General features: G+C 41.2%; 1 protein-coding gene across 20 annotated transcripts in view; it reads left to right on the top strand.

The window, feature by feature from the left end:
• Nucleotides 1-1916: 1916 nt before the first annotated feature.
• PPIP5K2 (diphosphoinositol pentakisphosphate kinase 2) overlaps nucleotides 1917-17812 on the top strand; it is a 54930-nt gene continuing 39034 nt past the window's right edge. For 9 of the 20 annotated variants that reach the window (XR_011723243.1, XM_071730762.1, XM_071730759.1 and 6 more), the window contains exons 1-5: nucleotides 2136-2245; nucleotides 11799-12184; nucleotides 13732-13927; nucleotides 14586-14676; nucleotides 15561-15646. Coding sequence is in view for 19 of the 20 variants with exons in the window: in XM_071730762.1 (XP_071586863.1) it covers nucleotides 12041-12184; nucleotides 13732-13927; nucleotides 14586-14676; nucleotides 15561-15646 (517 nt within the window). In the remaining variant the exon portion in view is untranslated. Of the gene's footprint in view, nucleotides 2056-2135; nucleotides 2246-2304; nucleotides 2645-7369; nucleotides 7508-11798; nucleotides 12185-13731; nucleotides 13928-14585; nucleotides 14677-15560; nucleotides 15647-17812 lie in introns of those variants that run through there. The other 11 variants (XM_071730761.1, XM_071730760.1, XM_071730757.1 and 8 more) reach the window with 6 other exon arrangements.

Genomic DNA, 17812 nt, shown 5'->3' with positions numbered 1-17812 from the left:
AAGACTGTACGTAAGACAATGAAGAAATAAAGACATTACTAAATTAATTAAATACTATCCATTTAACTTAATTAGTAGGATCCTGATACAGCAAACTGTTACAGGGCTTCAATAGTCTGCTGGGTTGCTGCCTAAGAGGACAACATGAGCTTAATTTCTGCATATTTATTTTCCTATGTCCCTACTAGTTCCCCCCATACCTCGGCCCAGTATTAGAAAAAAACCCTGAAAAATCTCCTGGTTTTGTTATTTAAAATAAACCATATTATGTCAGATAATGAGAACAAAGATTATTTGGGGGCCAGTTGTCTTTAATATGTTTATTAATGATCTGGATGAGGGGATTGATTGTATCCTCAACCAGTTTGCAGAACACCACGTTGGGTGCAAGGGTTGATTTGCCTGAGGGTTGGAAGTTTTGGGCCTCCCACTGCAGGAAAGACAGTGAGGTGCTGGAGCATGTCCAAAGAAGGGCAACAAAGAGGAGTGTCTGAGGGAACTGAGGTTGTTCCCAAGTCTTATCACTCCCTATAGTTACCTGATAGGAGGTTGTAGCAAAGAAGGTGCTGGTCTCTTCTCCCAGGTAACAAGTGAAAACAGCCTGAAGTTGCACCAGGGGAGGTTTAGATTGGTTATTAGGAAACTTTTCTTCATGAAAAGGGATGTCAAGCACTGGAACAGGTTGCCAGGTTGCCCAGAGAAGTGGTTGAGTCGCTAGTTCTGGAGGTATTTCAAAGGTGTGTAGCTGTGGTGCTTAAGGACCTGGTCTCGTGGTGAACTTGGCAGTTGTAGGTTCATGCTGATCTTTTCTAACCAAAACAATAGTATGATTTTATAATTCATATACTATTCCATCATTACTCATAACAGATCTGGTAGTCTGTAAAAACCAGAGTTTTACAATCAGAAATCAGTGAACATCTTTGAAGCTGGAAAATAATACACTGCTGTACCGTCAAGGAAAGTATTTCACCAGAGAGAATGAAACGCCCATGTAACCAGGGCTCTTCTTATTTCAGTGTGTTAGCCAAAATAATCATACCTAGTAACACTTAATTATTTTACTTTTTAATGCCCATTTTTGCCCACTCACAATCTCAACCATTACCACAGAACTCTAACTTAAGCCCTGCTTTTGAATACTTCCCCTATCTCTACCTGCAGTTCCTATCAGAAACAGTGGCCACGGAGTCTGGTGTACATCTTTTTTAACCAAAGTGCATGCTTCCAAGAACTTGTACAAGGATGGTCTCACACCAGACATCCCTCCCTGACTTTTGAAAGCTTCAGCTGTTTTTGACAGAAACCCCCACTATTTCAGAACACCTTTACTTCTTAGATACCTCCACCTTCATCCTTGGCAACACATGATAGGTTTCCGACAGCATTCACACACAAGCCTCAATCAGGATGGAAACCCTACTGCAAATGGCAGCACTGCTGCCTTAGAGGCACAGGCAGGTTACGTTAAACCACTGCCCCGACCCCTAAACATCACCTGGCGAGTATCCCCTTACCATTTACTGCGAACACACCACACGTGTGAGCACAAGACCGGTGGGCAGGCACGGCCCCTGCGGGACTGATACTATCTGGGGACGGGACGATGGGGGTACGATAATCCGAGGCATCAGCCGTACCTCCCCGGAGGGGATCCCGCCTGCTCTCAGCATCTCCCACTCCGCCGATGCTACAGCACCAGGGCCGCACACAGCTTTACTCCCGCCCCTGGCAACGCGGACCCCCGGAGGGACAGACAGATAGACACACCGGGAAGGACAGAGAGGGAGACAGACAGACGCCCCGACAGGGACAGACGTACACGTGTGGGCGTGGCGAGTCTCACGCATGCGCCAAGAGGCGTCGCTGCGATCTTTTTCCTCCTTCCCGTCCCCGTCGTCCCGCCCCACCCTCTCCGCTCCGCTCCGAGGCAGTCGGTTCGTCGAGCTCCGTGTAGAGTCTCCGGGGCCTTGGGCACGCACCTGCTCCAGGAGAGGTATCGGCATAAGCGGTCGCCGGGCCCGCAGGCCGCTAGTCCGGCCTCTGCCCAGCCGGGTGAGTGTAGCGGCGGCCCTTGCACCTCGGGACTTATGTGGTGCCCCCGGAAGTGACTGGAGAGGGGGTGGGGCCGGGGCCGGGCCGCTGAAGGGAGTGGGCCGGGCCGGGCCGGGCCGCGCCGCGAGGTGTCAGATGGCGGCGGGACTTTCTCAATAGGACGCGAGGGCGCGGGAGGCGCCAAGCGTAGGTGAGGTGGCTTCTCTGGTAGTGCCTCTCGGGGTCCCCTCCTTCCCCTCCGCCACTCCCCAGCCGGCCCAGAGGATGTGGAGGACGCTCGCTGGATCGGCCCCGCCGACCGCACCCCCTTTTTAGACGGAGGGTGGCGGCTTGCCGTGAGTCGCGTCACCCCCTTCGGGCTGCGGCCTGGGAACCGCCCGGCACTGCCGCTCCCATCTCGCATGAGGAGCCCTGCGGCCGTCCCCGCCGTGGTGCTGCGGGTCCCCTGGTAGCGGGCAGAGGGGGGGTGCCCGGTAGCCCGCTGCCCCTGCTCTCCCCGGCCGCCGCGGGGCTCGGTGCGGTGGAGTCCGCTGCGGCCGTGCCGTCCCGTGAGGAGAGGAGCGGAGTCAGTGGGCAGCTGCCTCCTGAGGTGGGAGTCGCTTGGTCGGGTTGGGTCGCAGTACCTAAGGGCAAGATGAGCAGAGCCCGTCTGGACTTTGCTGTAGACCTCTAACGTGCTGCTCCGTAAGCGGCAGTCATCAGCAAAAGTTGGGGTGCGTGGCCAATAAGTACATCTAACTTCTTAGTTGATTTTGTAGTTTATCTTGTTCTCGGAAATAGTATTTCTGGAACAGCAGTAGCTTGAGTTTGCAGTGTGCTATCCTGTCAGAAAAGCAGGTGAAGCTTTTTAGTACACAGGAATACAGGGGGTGAAAGGTGTTCCTAAGCAGGGTGTGGGAGCGGGGCTGGGGTGTGTGTGATCGCTTTATGTGGAGGGCGGGGTGGGGTTTCTTAAACTGCTCGATTTGGGATATTCTGTTAAAATTCCAAAGACTCGTGATAAATTCAATGTAAAACTACCTGGGTCAGGGGAGATTGCTATCTACATTGTAATCAAGCTAAGAGAGAAAAGCAGCAGCAGTCCAAGAGCTGAGAATTAATTACATGTAATAAGCAGAAAATAACCTGTCAGCATCTGATGTGGAAGAGAGGTATAGAGTGGCCTATGCAACATTTCTCTCTGGTTTTGTGGTGTTTTCCCGAAACCTGGGAACTTTAATGAGCATTGATAAGTTTTGAAAACATCAGGGTTTTGAAAGTTATTGTTGACTGCCAGCTGGTTTTTTTACTGAGCAACTCTGCTCACACAATTAGAAAGACTGGGGGAGATCAGTATCTCAACCACAGTGAAATGGTTGTGATAAAGGTTGTGATAATGGAAAGCATTTTCCTTTCTCATTCAAACCACTTGCATCTGTTTTCCTAAGCTGAAAAGCTACTCTTTACCATTGTTTGAGTATTGTATCGTTCTTTGTACGTGTTGTTTCCATTCATCTATTAAAGCTGCTTCATTTCCATCTTTTCTTCATCCTTTCTGCATCTCTTTTTTACAATAGTGACAAGCCAAATATCTGTATTTTGTCTTGGCTATCAGTATTCCCATAAAATCTTCCTATGTTGTTGTGAACTCTTGCATGGTTATAAATGATGAGAGGCAACTAAATCTATCAACAAGCTTTGATTCAACAAATAACGAAACTATTTTTGCTATGTAAAATGGGCTTTGGCATAAATATTTGACTAATGTAATATGTTTCTTCTTTTGTTCAACATGCCTTATTCTTTCTGTGAAAGCAAATTTCATTGACCTGGCAGTTGTGGTTAGAACAGATCAGGGCTCCAGAGGCTGACTGTAGTAATACTCTTTATAAGAGAACTTTTTGCAAAAACTTTCTCTTTTCTGCAAAGCTGAAGTAAGAAGTCCTGTGTGAGAATATGAATAAGCTGTTTCAACATCTATGAGTGGGATCTTTAAAAGTTCAGAAGCCAGCCTTTCTTGCAAGATTCAAGCTCTTCACAAAGATTAATGTCTTTATGTATTTGTGTGTTTGACAAGGCTTGATTTAGAAAGGACAGTGGAAGTTAGTGAATGTGAAGGTTATCTGTTCTGTGGTTGTGCAGGAGGCACCTCTAACACCAGATGACAATTTGAAGCAGTGGTTGCCAGTTTTTAAAAAATACTTTCTTTGTATCTTGAAGGGAAGGCAATGATATTTAGCAGAAAGTTATTTCTAAACTTTTAAGACTGTTCTCACACTTCCTTTAAAGGATGAGAATGGTTCATTTTGCAACTGACATTCTGGCTTCTAAAGAGTTGAAAGATGCCCCATGATAGTGTAGTGTTTGGGGCTAAAACTCCAAAGTTTTAGCAGATGTCATTACATGTGCTGAAAAGGCACATTTCTGCTGGTGAGATATTGGGGTAAAAGTAAATTCTGTGAGCAAAGAATCTGTCAAGGGAAAGGTACTTCACTTTAAGATTGTTAATTCTAAATCACTGGAAATGTTTTTCTTAATTAACTGTATAATTACTAGGAAGGAAAGCTCACATGGGGAGATCAGCCAAGTAATTACTGTTCCAAAACTGTAACAGTTTTGCTCTAAGACTATAAAATCTCATTCATTAACAACCTAAAGGGCAGGTCTTTACCTTGCTGCAAAGCTGGCTTCTTATTAGAATCCTGGTTCACATAGCACAGTGCAGCTCTTTGAAGGCTTAGTTCCCTGGGTTAAGATATTGTAATATGTAGGGTCAAATCAAAATCCTGCTTTAGGCACAAACATTTAGGTGGCACAGTTCCTGGAAAATAATTCAGATTCCTGAGAGACGATTTAGGCAAACTGCAGTTTTTTGTCTAGCGTAGTGATATATAACATTTCAAGAAATGTAAGTGCTCCTATAAGCAAAACTGAGTGTTTTCTGGTCGAAAATGCCAGTAAGGCGAGTAATTCTGTGTTCCTGTTGCTCAGAGTGTTGATGCCTCACAGGTAAAATTATGCACATTATTCCAAGCCTTCTGCTTGGAACCTGGAACAGTGGGCCTTCCTCTGTAAAAAGAAACCCAGTGACCCCCTTTAAAGAAAACTAGTGGTGTATGGGGGAAGTGAAACTAGATTATGGTGGCCTAGTGGTTAGAACAGCTGAATGGAGACATACTGTTCCAGTAGTGAGACCCCACCTGGAGTACTTTGTCCAGGAGCCCCCAGCATAAGAAGGATGTAGAGCTCCTTGGGTGCGTCCTGAAGAGAGCCACAAAAATGGTCAGAGGGCTTGAACACTTCTTTTATGAGGACAGGCTGAGGAAACTGGGGTTCAGTCTGCAAAAAATAAAGGCTCCGAGGTGACAATCAGCTTTCCAGTGTCTGAAGGGGGCCTACAAAAAAGCTGGGGTAGGACTTTTATGCATGGATGAGCAGTGAGAGGACAAGGGTTTAAAACTTGAAGAGCTGAGATTTAGATTAGGGGAAATTCTTTACTATGAGGGTGCTTAGACACTGGAACATGTTGCCCAGGGAAGTTGTGGAAGCTCCATCCCTGGCAGTGTTCAAGGCCAAGTTGGATGAGCAACCTGGTCTAGTGGTAAATGTCCCTGCCCATGGCAGGAGGGCTGGCTCAAGATGATTTTTAAGGTCCCTTCTAATCCTAGCCATTCTGTGACATAATTCTATGATTCCTTCCTATCCTAGTGGTTGCAAGTCTGTTTTTCTTCTGTTTATTAGCAATGTGTCAGAACCACTGAGTTAAAAAAAGTGTGGCTAAAAGCACCTGCATATATACTTTATTGCTGAAGATGGGGTGCAAGTAACAGTGCAGTAGTTTTTTGCCCTGGAAACACATTTGCACTGTGCTGGGTTCAAGAATGTTCATAAGAATATTGTCCAAATGCCTCTTAAACACTGACAAGCTTGGGGCATTGGCCATCTCTTTAGGAAGTCTGTTCCAATGTTTGACCATCGTCTTAGCAAAGAAATGTTTCCTAATGTTAAGTCTGAACCTCCCCTGATGCCATTCCCAGGCATCCTGTCACTGGGTGCTAGTGAGAAGGGATCATGTCTCCCTTAACTGGGGCACTAGAGTAAGAATCTTACATGATACCACTACAAGCAGTTATTAATGAACTGCGCCAGCATGGGTCCTTTCCAAAGGGTGCAGCCTCCAGGAACAAACTGCTTCAGTGTAGGTCCCCTGTGGGGACCTGCCCTAAAACATTCTCCTGCACGGGTCCTCACCTTTGGCCCACAGCTTCCTCCTGGAGCATGAGCTACAGCTTCCTTCAGCCTACTCTGACATGGAATCTTCCTTGTGCTGCAGGGGAATCTCTGGCACATGGAGCCTCTCCTCCTCCTCTTTGTTGTCTGATATTGGTGCCTGCAGTGCCATTTCACATTCACTGTCTCCCAGCTGCTTTGCAGAGCTTTTTACCCTTTCTTAAATATATTATTGGAAGGGCATCACCAGCATTGCTGACAGGCTCACCTACAGCTCTGGACAGTAGTAGGTTTGTCTTGGAGCCAGTTGGTACTGTCTTTGACCTGGAACAGCTTCTGGTGTTTTTTCAAAGAAGCCAGCCCTGCAGCCCACAGCTACCTCCTCCTACATAAAGCCAATACAAACAGTTACCTGGCAAAGAAGACTCACAGCTTCTGTTCATTCTTTTTTTTTTTCATGTCCCAGTAGAGCAAAACTCAAATATGAGTTGTTTGTTTTAGAACTGCAGATCCTGTAATTTTTGTGGAGGAACAAAGCATTGAGTACTTCCTTGTAATGCTTTTGGAACACTGTATAAAATATTTGAAATGTTCCTTCAAACAGAAGGAACACAGCACGTTCACAGTTGTCATTTTGCATAGATTGTGTCTCTGCATCTGACAGTCTGGCAAGTTGATGGTCTGAAAGTAACAAACAGAAGCTATTTTGGTGTTCTCTTTCTGGAGTTTCTTGTCATGTCATCACTTCCTAACAGATATTGGAGAGTATCTCACCCCACTGCCTATAATGGAAGAGATGGGGACAAGAACATAGAGCTAGTGGTGAGGACACATTGGGCTGGAGAGTCTAGATGGGACAAAAAGGTGCAGGGTTCTGGTGTGGGGGGAGGAAGCTAGAACAGGTGTGGCTGTTCCTGTGTTGGAATGCTCTGGCAAAGTTTGTGGTAGAGTCCTGGGAGAGTCTAGGGGGAGAGTGAGTGGGCTGCAGGCTCCTGAGTGGGGTGCATGAAGTCAGCTGCTTTTGAAGCAGGTTGAGCAAATCTAGGTTGAGCAACTCAGAGAGAATCAGTTTGGGTCCCCTTTCTTTCTAAACTTCTCCTCAGAGAGGAGCCTAGGTGTGACTGGATCCAGTCTTGTCACAGACCTAGCCCTTCTGGGGAGAGTGGTTAAAATATTATTGTCTGAGGAAATGCTTGATCATCAGATACCCCTTGATTGGATTAAGGTGGAAAAAACACTCAAGGTATGTATTTGGGTATTAGCTTTGATTAGAATTATAGAAGGAATAACTCAGAGAAGTTAATATTTTGATTATTTTAAATGCTTAGACTGCACAATCATAAAGGCTCATACATTGATTATGAAAGTCAGAATACATCTGTGTTCAAGCTGCACAACCTGGAAAAAAATGTGGTACTTAGTGATTTTGGGAAGGAAAAGGGAGAAAGAGTGAGAAAGAGAGAATAGCTTGAAAAAAGCTAGAGAGATAACAGAAAGTCACCAGGGGGTGTGTTGGTGTCAGTGAAGCTCCCAAAGCCCACTTTCACAGGATCTCAGAATGTCAGGGGTTGAAAGGAACCCCTGATGATCACCAAGTCCAAGTGCTCTGTCAAAGCAGGACCCAGACTAGGACAGGTTGCTCAGAAATGCATCCAGTTGTATCTTGAAGGTCTCCAGAGAAGGAGACTACATAAGCTCTCTGGGGAGGCTGTTCCAGGGCTCCGTGGCCCTTACAGTGAATAAATTCTTCCTCATATTGTGGTGGAACTTCTGTGCACGTCAGAAGCTTCTGTGTCTTAACATTTATTTTTATACCTCCTGCCTGTACTGTCTCCTTTATCTTTCTAATCATCTGTCAGATCTGAGAAAATGCTGGTTTTGAGTATGGGCCTTTTTGGTAGTTTCACATGTAAATATGAAGTGCTACCAATTTTTTTTTAAAATCATCTGTAGAAGGGTGTTACACATCCATAAAGAGCACTTAGGATGATGTTGGAAGCTTTTGTCATCTTACTGAGACTACTTGAAAAATTGCTATTAAATTAATTTTTGTTTTCATGACATAATTTGAATTGGAGAAAACTGGTCATGTGTGCAGTTTGAACATTCCTGCAACACTAGTAAATGAAACTTTAAAAGTAGCAATATGGGGAGACAGTACAGGGGAGTGGGCTGTTTCGTTGGTTTAATGTTATTTTACATGTACTGAATAACGTAACAGATGATAACCACTTGATGCTTCTTATACAGTTGCCTGTTTGTTAAATTCCCCAATTCAAATGTCACAAAGTGTTTTGTAGCTGCTTTGTGATAATGGCAGTCCAGAAGTTTCCCTGAATGATTCATGGCTTAGAAATGCTTTCGCTTGCATCTGACTTATCAGGGAAAAACTGGGATGAGAGAATGCAAAATCAGCAGATTTACTGTTTTCTTTAGCCATTTTTTTCTCCCCGGCCCCCCTCCCCCCCTTTTTTTTTTTTTTTTTGGGCTAAGGCATGTCATGTGTTAGTCATTAATAGAAATTTTTAGGATAGGTGGAATGAAAAGGCCGTACGTGTTGTTGGAAATTGTTTTAAGAAACAACACTTAGTTTTTCAAAACTAGCGGAGATTTTTTTTGTCTGTAAGCTGCAAACGCTTGTGTAACAGCTGAGGTTTGAAGGGAACACGGTCTACATAGTTTTACATGGGAAGGTCATTGCAACTTAAGAGATTGTTGCCTGGATATTTTTGATGCTATCTCTTTGGAAATAGGTCAGGCAATATTCCAGCACAAAGCTTTGGGGATTTTTTCCTTGTTTACGTTGCAATTTTCCATGGTTGAGGCATGCATGTGATTTCTAATCTTCACTGTTGGATGAGGCTTATGCTCATGCACCAAGTATGGAGGATCTAACATAGACCATCTCTCTCCCTGTATTGCTACTGCTGGTCCTCATTTTGTAATATGGAAGAAAGGAAAAGGGAAGACTCTTCCCTGCTCCAGGAGCAGCAAGATGGAGTTGTGCATAGGGCCCTATGTGTTAAAAGCTTCTCCCATGGGCATTCCTTCAGGGGCAGGAAGACAGCTCTGTCATCTTCCTCTGTCTTTTATTATTCTCGTTGGTGTACAAGGAGAACCGTGGTCTTACCCAAACGTGGTCTTCATTTTTGAATGAAAATGGGAGTTGTTCACTGTAGTTGCAGATACTCCAATTTGTTTTCCATGTCTCTTTTGTTGGACTCCATTTATTTCACATACCACATCAGAAAAGGAAATTAATCAATTTGTATAGTAACCAAAACATTTGGAGGAAAATATTTTTAATTCCCACCTCTGAAAATATTTGTTCTAAAAAGTATATGATTTACTCATTTTATCCTTACTCAAATTTGTGCTAATGACAGCATCTACTATCTGGGAGATTAGCTGGTAACCATCAGCAGTCAGAATACCAAGTTATTTGCAATTCAGTGATTCCCAGCATGAGGTGGCAATCTAGCAATTCATCCAGCTTTAGATGGGTGAACAATATAATTAACCTTGCTGAAAATAATTTAAGTCCACGCAGAGTATATGACTGTATGACAGAGTATAAGTCTGTTTTCTGCAAGTGTAGCTGCACGTCTGCTTTCCACCCAGTGGAATAACATCAATACTCTTCAGATTCTGAAGTTAAGAGAAGGTAGAGAAGCACCTGAGTTTCATGTAAGTTTGTTAGGGAATTAAGCCTTTTAGGCTGTATCCTTGAGTTATTTTAAGACAATTGTGGTTTTCCTTAAGTCTTTAGGTTAGACACCGCATAGTGCCAGAGATCCTCATGAAATAAGTAATCAATAATTGCACACAATGTTGACAGCTTCTGTTCTCACAAGGTACACTAGAGGAATAGTTAGAAAAAAAGCCTAAAAAACTTATTTTCATTGCTTCCTGCTTACATGCTTGAAGTGGTACTTTTCCTACTTTATAAGAAGGCCTTAGGTTTTCAAAAGCTGAAGGGAAGAAAAGGAACTGTTAGACTTCATTTTCTGGCTTTAATAGGTTTTTTGAGATCTTTTTTTCTAACACCATTTCAAAATTACGTATTAGTTGCCAGTATATGTTGGCAATAATCTCTGACTTTCTGAAGCTTGCTAGAAGAGGATTTGGAAAGCTTGCTTTCATCACCCTTTCATGGTTTAGCTCAATACCTCATTTCTACTTCTTTCATTTTGTTCTTGTTTCTTGAAGAACAAATGGCTGCAGTTACATATAATGAGAGAAAGTAATCTTTAGCAGTATTGAAGGAGAGTGATACCTAACAAATGCATTTAAGAAATCAATTCAGAAAACATTGAAGAAATTAGTCTTTCTTATCCCCTGCTGTCACTCCACAATTCATATGTGTCTGTTGGTCCAACACCTGTGTCACAAACATGCGTATTGTTTACCCATGCTTAACCTATTGCTCTCTGACATGACATTCTTTCTGGGTGACTTTTGCTCTGTTTACCACCCTCTTTCACAAGAAGCTGAATGGTTGATCACCACTGGGAATTTACTGTTACTTCACTTCATTTGCAGAACAGCCAAAGTAATTTTGATAGATGTTTAAAGACAAAATCAGCTCTCTTGAGACATCATTGTCACTTAGTATTTATCTGACTAATAAACAACCTAAATAATTTGATCAGGTGAGCTTCTAAGCAATTAACTTCTTATTTTTTAAGTAGTTATAAGTGTATTGTAATAAAGGGTATAAAGTCATGCACAAATTACAGCAAGAAGACTTACCTATTTAAAGAAGACAGATCTGACCCTCTTTTTCTTTTTACAAGTTATTTGGTCAAGATTTTATTTTCACATGTCTGGTTAATAATACAAGTTGTGTTCACTTCACTGGTGCATTAGTGCTTAGTACTTTTTACATAAGACAGTGCACCCCATTATAAATATTAATTTTTCATTGTAAAAATAAAGCAAAGCTTTGTCAAAAATAAATAGGGAAACTTCAAGCTGGCACATACCTTCTGTTTTTATTTTGGTGATTCAGTCAGTTTTTGAAATCATGGCATTCTATTTAAGAGCGATCCTAACGAAGGCTTTATAGTTTTCATTAGCATTTTGGTCTGTTTGCTATTTCATCAGAAGACTTTTGGGGAAAAATAGTGAATGACAGGGGTGGCAAGTTAAATGCTGTGGATATTTGAGACAATTTTTTTTGTTTTATTTTTTCCTAAAGAATACATATTCTGTACTTTTAAGTTAGGGAAAAATTCATTTGACTGTTTTTTACTTTGTGAATTATATGATCTGTTTTTAAAATGTCTCTTTGAAAATATCTTGAAATTATTCCCCCTGCTCTACACATAGTGTGTGTATAGAGTGTGTATAGTGTGCACGGGCTTTTTTCTGATGCTTTGCTTGGAGGTATGTAAATGTTCACATTCTTTTTCTAAATAAGGGTTTATTTGTCTGCCTTTATCAAGTGTTTTTGTTGGGTTTTTTTTTTGTTTGTTTTTTGTTTTTTGGGGTTTTTTTTGTGTGTTTATTAACTGTTTGGATATTTCTTTTAGGTTAAGAATTTGTATTATCTCAGGAAGCAGTAGCCTGTTGTGGAGCAGCAACTCCAGCCAATAATGAGCAGATGATACCAGTTAAACAGTGTCTGACAAACATCATCACAGTGGCAACTCTGCACATGCAGTATCAAAGAGCAGGAGACTTTTGTGTTCCTGAGCCAGTGGGAAACATGCCCAGTATCACAACTGCCAAAGTGGCTGCAGTTTCTACGTAGATCTCTCTGGATCTTGTAACCATGTCTGTTAGTGCAACAGAGAATGATCCTCCTAGATTCTTTGTGGGTGGAGAAGATGGAGAAGAATTACTGGATTCAGCTAGACCTACAGATTATGAACACTTCTATGACCCTGGGGAAGAAGAGGAAGAAGAATATGACTCTGTATGTACTATAGGGGCATGTGTATACTATTCTGTATGTTCTCTAGCATTATTTTTCTGTTAAATGCCATTAGCCAACAAAAGTCTAACACTGAAGTGGTGTTCTGAATTGAGACGTTGTTCAGATTTGGATAATGATTTGCCAGTTATGTTTGGAAATGCAGCATGCTTCAAAAGAAGTCTGTTGGAACTTCAAAGTAGATGCTCTTGACCTTAATGCAGAGTTTCAGGGCAGCTGATGCTGATGTACCAGCTTTTCAGACTTGACTTGGGTTCTGGGAATAAACTTCATGGCATAAGCTTTCATTTTATTTACTTGGTTAATTAGTAGCAAAAGATGGGAGTTAACTGCTGTAGTTAACTTTTAATTTTTAAGTTTGAACAAACTCAACATTTTTTTTTTTTTGTCTCACTTGTTTTCATTAAGATCTGATATTTTCAGTTCTTCCTTTTCTTGGTGTAAAGAAGTACATGCTAAATTAATAAGTAAACTAAATGAGAAACTAATAAATTAACAAATAAACTAAGTTGTAGCTTAGTTTATTATCCTTGCAGACAGTTCTTAATTGTGTTAGCACTGTGGTTACCAGTTTGTTTTTTTTTAAGGCAAACTGTTGATTTTGTTAGGCATGAGTCATTTTTTTAATAACATGAGTCATGTTACATAATTTTTTTATCATTATTTTGCTCTTCTTTTCAGTGTGCAAGATACCACTTTAGGGAGCAGTCAAACTAAATTTTCACTTATTACAACTATATCTGAAGAAGCTTAAGTGCAAGGAAGTGTGAATAAGATGTATCACCATGGTTAAAAGTAACTTGGAAATACAGAAAAATAGTGCAAGATTAGCAACTCAGCTCAGTTCAGTCATTTTAGTTAGCAAGAGAAAGTAATTTGCCATGGCTTAAAATAAGAGTAAATTGAAATAAAGCATTGTTCTGGGGGGAATTTTGGTTAGTTTCTTTTTAGACAGAGGAGTAAGTTTTCTGTGACACATAGGAATACTGCTAGGGGAAAGAATTTTTTAGAAGTTTGTAACATGAAAGAAAATATAGACTATAAAGAAGAAAAGGAAAACTGTCTATGTACAAGATAGCTCAGAAATTGAGAATAGTATTTTCTGGTTTACTAGTTTTTATATAATTAGATGAGAAGCCTTGTGGCTACTAAGTAGATGTAGAAAAATTAAATATCTTAAGAATTAATGGCTTGTCAATTTCAGAGTAAGCTGTAAGTATGATTTCATTTAGATTTGACATTTCTGACTTAGATTTTCATCCTGTGTTTTGTCCTGATACGATACTCACAAAAAGTAGTGTAGAGCTACTGAACAGGTTTTTTTTTGAGGCATTTTTCATAAAAATGCAGTTTGGTGTGCTGTTGTGCTGCATTTTGTTACTTGCTAGCAATTTACCTGACTAAAACCTAAATTTAAAGTAGTACATTAATTTTAATATCATATCTGCTGTAATGTTGTGTAGCTAAAACCCTGTTGTGCTCTGAAAATAAGAGTTGAAAAATAGTTGCTTTCTTCTCCTCCCCTTCAGCCACCAGAAAGACAAATTGCAGTTGGGATTTGTTCAATGGCTAAGAAATCTAAATCCAAACCAATGAAGGAGATTCTTGAGCGCCTCTCCATGTTTAAATACATAACTGTGGTAATATTTGAAGAGGATGTTATTTTGAATGAGCCAGTAGAAAACTGGCCATTATGTGACTGTCTCATTTCTTTTCATTCTAAAGGTAAATCTTCTAATAATACCATAAATATTTTTGACATATGCATACTTCAGCCAGTTTGAACACAACTAACTTTTAAAACCCAGGCTTTTAAAATAAGGCTTTTTACTACTTTTTTAAAACAGTGTTTTTACTAAAAACAGTATTCTGCTTTAATTGCTTGAGAAAGCCCTGTCTGACAGGATGTAAAATAACTGTTTCATTGGTAAATATTTGTGGAGTCAGTGGCAGTGGTGAACTAATCCTTGCTCCAGTAACTGTGAAAGCATGCTGCTTTCTCAGTGGGAGTGTTGGGTCTCTGGCTACTTGTTTCAAATATCTCTGCTATTTGAAAAATTTAGGATTTTTCCTGGAGCTGGGCCATGAACCAAGATGAGTAGACTGAAGTTTAGTTTTTTTGGCCAGAGGCAATGAAAGTCTTAGTTCTAGTTCCATGGAAATGGAGGGCATATGGAATAAGGAGGAGGGAACTGGAGACAGACAGCCTAAAATTAGGCTTAGTTTCTTGACTGTCTTAAGCTAATATGAAGTGTCTCTAGCTGAGGAAGCATCTTAAATCAATTCTCTGGTTGTACCCTAAAGCTTGAATATGAAGTTTTCAAACTATTTACTGGTGTTGTGTCTTGTAGTTTTAATTCATTTGCCTTAATAAATATTTTAGGCTTTCCACTGGACAAAGCAGTTGCCTATGCAAAACTCAGGAATCCATTCATAATAAATGACTTGAATATGCAGTATCACATACAAGACAGGTAAGTAGCACTAATTACCTGTAAAGAGCAAACTACTTAAGTCAGAGACTGTCAGAATCTTTTGGTATTACTTAGCAATATATGTATTTACGATAATCTAAATAAAATTACAGTTAATTTTGTATTTTATTATTGCTGTATTGTATTACTATTGTATTTTATTTGTATTTTATCTATATTTATTTTATTAATGTATGCATAGTTTTCTGGAATTATATATCTTTAGGTTTGTTTTTTCTTTTAGTACTTTACTACATCTGGAGATTTACCAAGGTAAAAATTCAGTTATAGACTTGTGTAATGGTTAGCAAATAAAATGTTTAAACTCTGAAAATGTATACAGTATTGGTATGTATAGCAACTGCACAAAATCCTGTAACTGTAGAATTAATATGACTTCCTAAAGGCCTTTTTTCCTGTTAAGTGGAATACTTTACACAAGTTTTTTGTGTTCAGAGATTGTGTGGCGACTCAAAGACAGTTTTCTTTTGAGGCAGCAATCATGCATAGGCAAATATTAACAAAACAGTGAGCAAAATATATAAGCATTGGAGCCTTATGAACAGTGAGTGGACTTGATATTTTGATGTCTTCAGCTGCTGTCCTGTAAAGACTGCATGTTAATAGTCTCCTTTAACAAGAGAATTGTTCTATTTAAATTGCTGTTACCCTGCGGGAGTGGAGAAGACAGCATAGCATATTACATTTTTATTGATACTGATGGGATCACTGCAAAAGTGCAGCTGTGTCATTGACCTTTAAAGCATTATATTAATAGAGTATAATATATTTAATCTTACCTTGTATGATTTCTTTTAAAAAGTTTTTTTTTTCTCCCTTATGCATGGGCTATGAAATACAATATTGCAATTTTTTTCTTCTAGGAGAGAAGTATATGGTATTCTTAAAGCTGAAGGCATTTTACTTCCTCGATATGCAGTTCTGAACCGTGATCCAAACAATCCCCAAGGTAAAAACTGATGATTAGATTCTCATCAACCATTGCCATCTCTTTGTTTTCACTGCAGAGCAATACCGAACTAGAGGAAAGGTAAATTTCACTTACCAGAGAATTAATTCATTGGTGCAGATTTCTCCTCCAGGATTTAAAGTTTTCATAGAATCATGGAGTCCTAGAATGGTTTGGGTTGGAAGGGAACTTAAAATTATCAAGATCCAACCCTCTGCATGGGCAGGGACATCTCCCATTAGACCAGATTGCACAAAGCTTCATTCAATGTGTCCTTAAACAATTCCAGGGATGAAGCATCAACAGACTTCCCTAGGCAACCTATTCCAGTGTCTTACTACCTTCATAGTGGAGATTTTTTTTCCAAATACCTAACCTAAATCTACTGTCTTTCTGCTTAGAACCATTACTTGTCCTGTCACTGTCCACTTGGGTGAAAAGCTTTTCCTCAGCTATCCTGTAGGCCTCCTTCATGCACTGGAAGGCCTCTGCAAGGTCTCCCCAGAGTCTTCTCTTCTTCAGGCTGAATAGCCCCAACTCTCTCAGCCTGTCTTTATAGCAGAGGTGCTCCAGCCCTATAATCATCTTCATGACCCTTCTCTGGACCCTCTCCAACAGATCTGTATCTTTCCTGTGCTAGAGGCTCCAAAGCTGTACTCAATATTCGAGATGCAATCTCAAAAGATCAGAGCAGAGCTCAGGGCTGCTTGCTGTCCATTCTCCCCCCCCCAACCTGTATTTGTGCCTGGGGTTTTGCTGACCCAGGTTCAGGGCCTTGCAACTAGACATGATGAACTTCATGAGGTTGGCATGGGCCCACCTGTGCAGACTGTCAGGGTCCTTCTGGATGTCCTGCCTGCCCACTAAGGTGTCAGCCACTCCATACAGCTTCGTATTGTCAGCAAGCTTGCCGAGGATGTGCTCTATCCCACCGTCTCCAACAAAGATGCGAAGCAGCACTGTTCTCAATACTGACCCCTGAGGAACACTAATTGCCTCCACCTAGACACTGAGCCATTGACCACAACTCTCTGGGTGTGGCCATCCAACCAATTACTTACGGTAGTGTGGTCCATCTGTCAAATCCATGTCTTGTCAGTTTGGAGACCAGGATGTCATGTGGGACAGTGTCAAATGCCTTGCACAAATCCAGGTAGATGATGCCAGTTGCTCTACCACTACCTACCATCTCTGTAGTCTTGTCATAGAAGGCCACCAGATTGGTCAAGCATGATTTGCCCTTACTGAAGCCACATTGGCTCTCACCTATCACCTCCTTATTTTCTATGTGCCCCAGCAGATTTTCCAGGAGGATCTGTTCCATGATCCTTCTGGGCACAGAGGTGAGACTGTGTGGCCTGTAGTTCCTGGGTCTTCCTTTTTCCCCTTTTTAAAAACAGGGGCTATGTTACCTTTTATTCAATCAGTTGAAACCTCACCAGACTGCTGTGACCTCTCAGATATCTACAGAGGCTTAGAAACTGCGTCCACCAGCTCCCTCAGGACCCATGGATGGACCTCAATAGGTCCCATAGGCTTGTGCATCCTCAGGTTCTTCAGATGGTCACAAACCTTTTCTTCTCCAGTGGGTGATAATGTGTTCTCCCAGTCCCTGCTTTCACCTGCTGTGGCCTTTACAATGAGGCTGGAGTGCTTGCTGGAGAAGACGGGTGCAGAGAAGTCACTGAGAACCTCAGCCTTCTCAGTATCCTGTTTGATATCAGTATCTCCCATTTCCTTTAGGGGAGGGCCTACATTTTCCTTCTTTATACTTACCCCATACTGGCTTTAGTGGCAGTATGTGAAGGGAAGAACAGTTGAGCAATAGTTAAACATCAAGACTGTTTTGGTCACAAATTCAAAGCATAGCACCCTAACAGCTGCTGTGAAGAAAACTAGATCCATCCCAGCCAAAGGCAGGACAAGTATGTATCTGAAAAGCATGATTCTGAAAGCTTGGCTCACAATCCTCCTAGAGACATCATAGAACAACTGGAATGTAAGGGCCTCCAAACTCAAACTGAGGCTCCAGAAGGAGATTGCAATGGCAGATCAATACACACAAATTAATACATAAGAAAAAAATAAAGATAATTGAAATTTTACTGTAGTGTAGCTGTTAAGAGGCAAGGTATTTTAGGTTAAAATGTCTTCAGAATCTAGGGG

The sequence above is a fragment of the Heliangelus exortis genome, chromosome Z (genome assembly GCF_036169615.1).
Source record: "Heliangelus exortis chromosome Z, bHelExo1.hap1, whole genome shotgun sequence".
NCBI lineage: Eukaryota > Metazoa > Chordata > Aves > Apodiformes > Trochilidae > Heliangelus > Heliangelus exortis.
The sequence above is the reverse complement of the archived record's forward strand: the minus strand, read 5'-3'. Positions and strand labels throughout refer to the sequence as shown.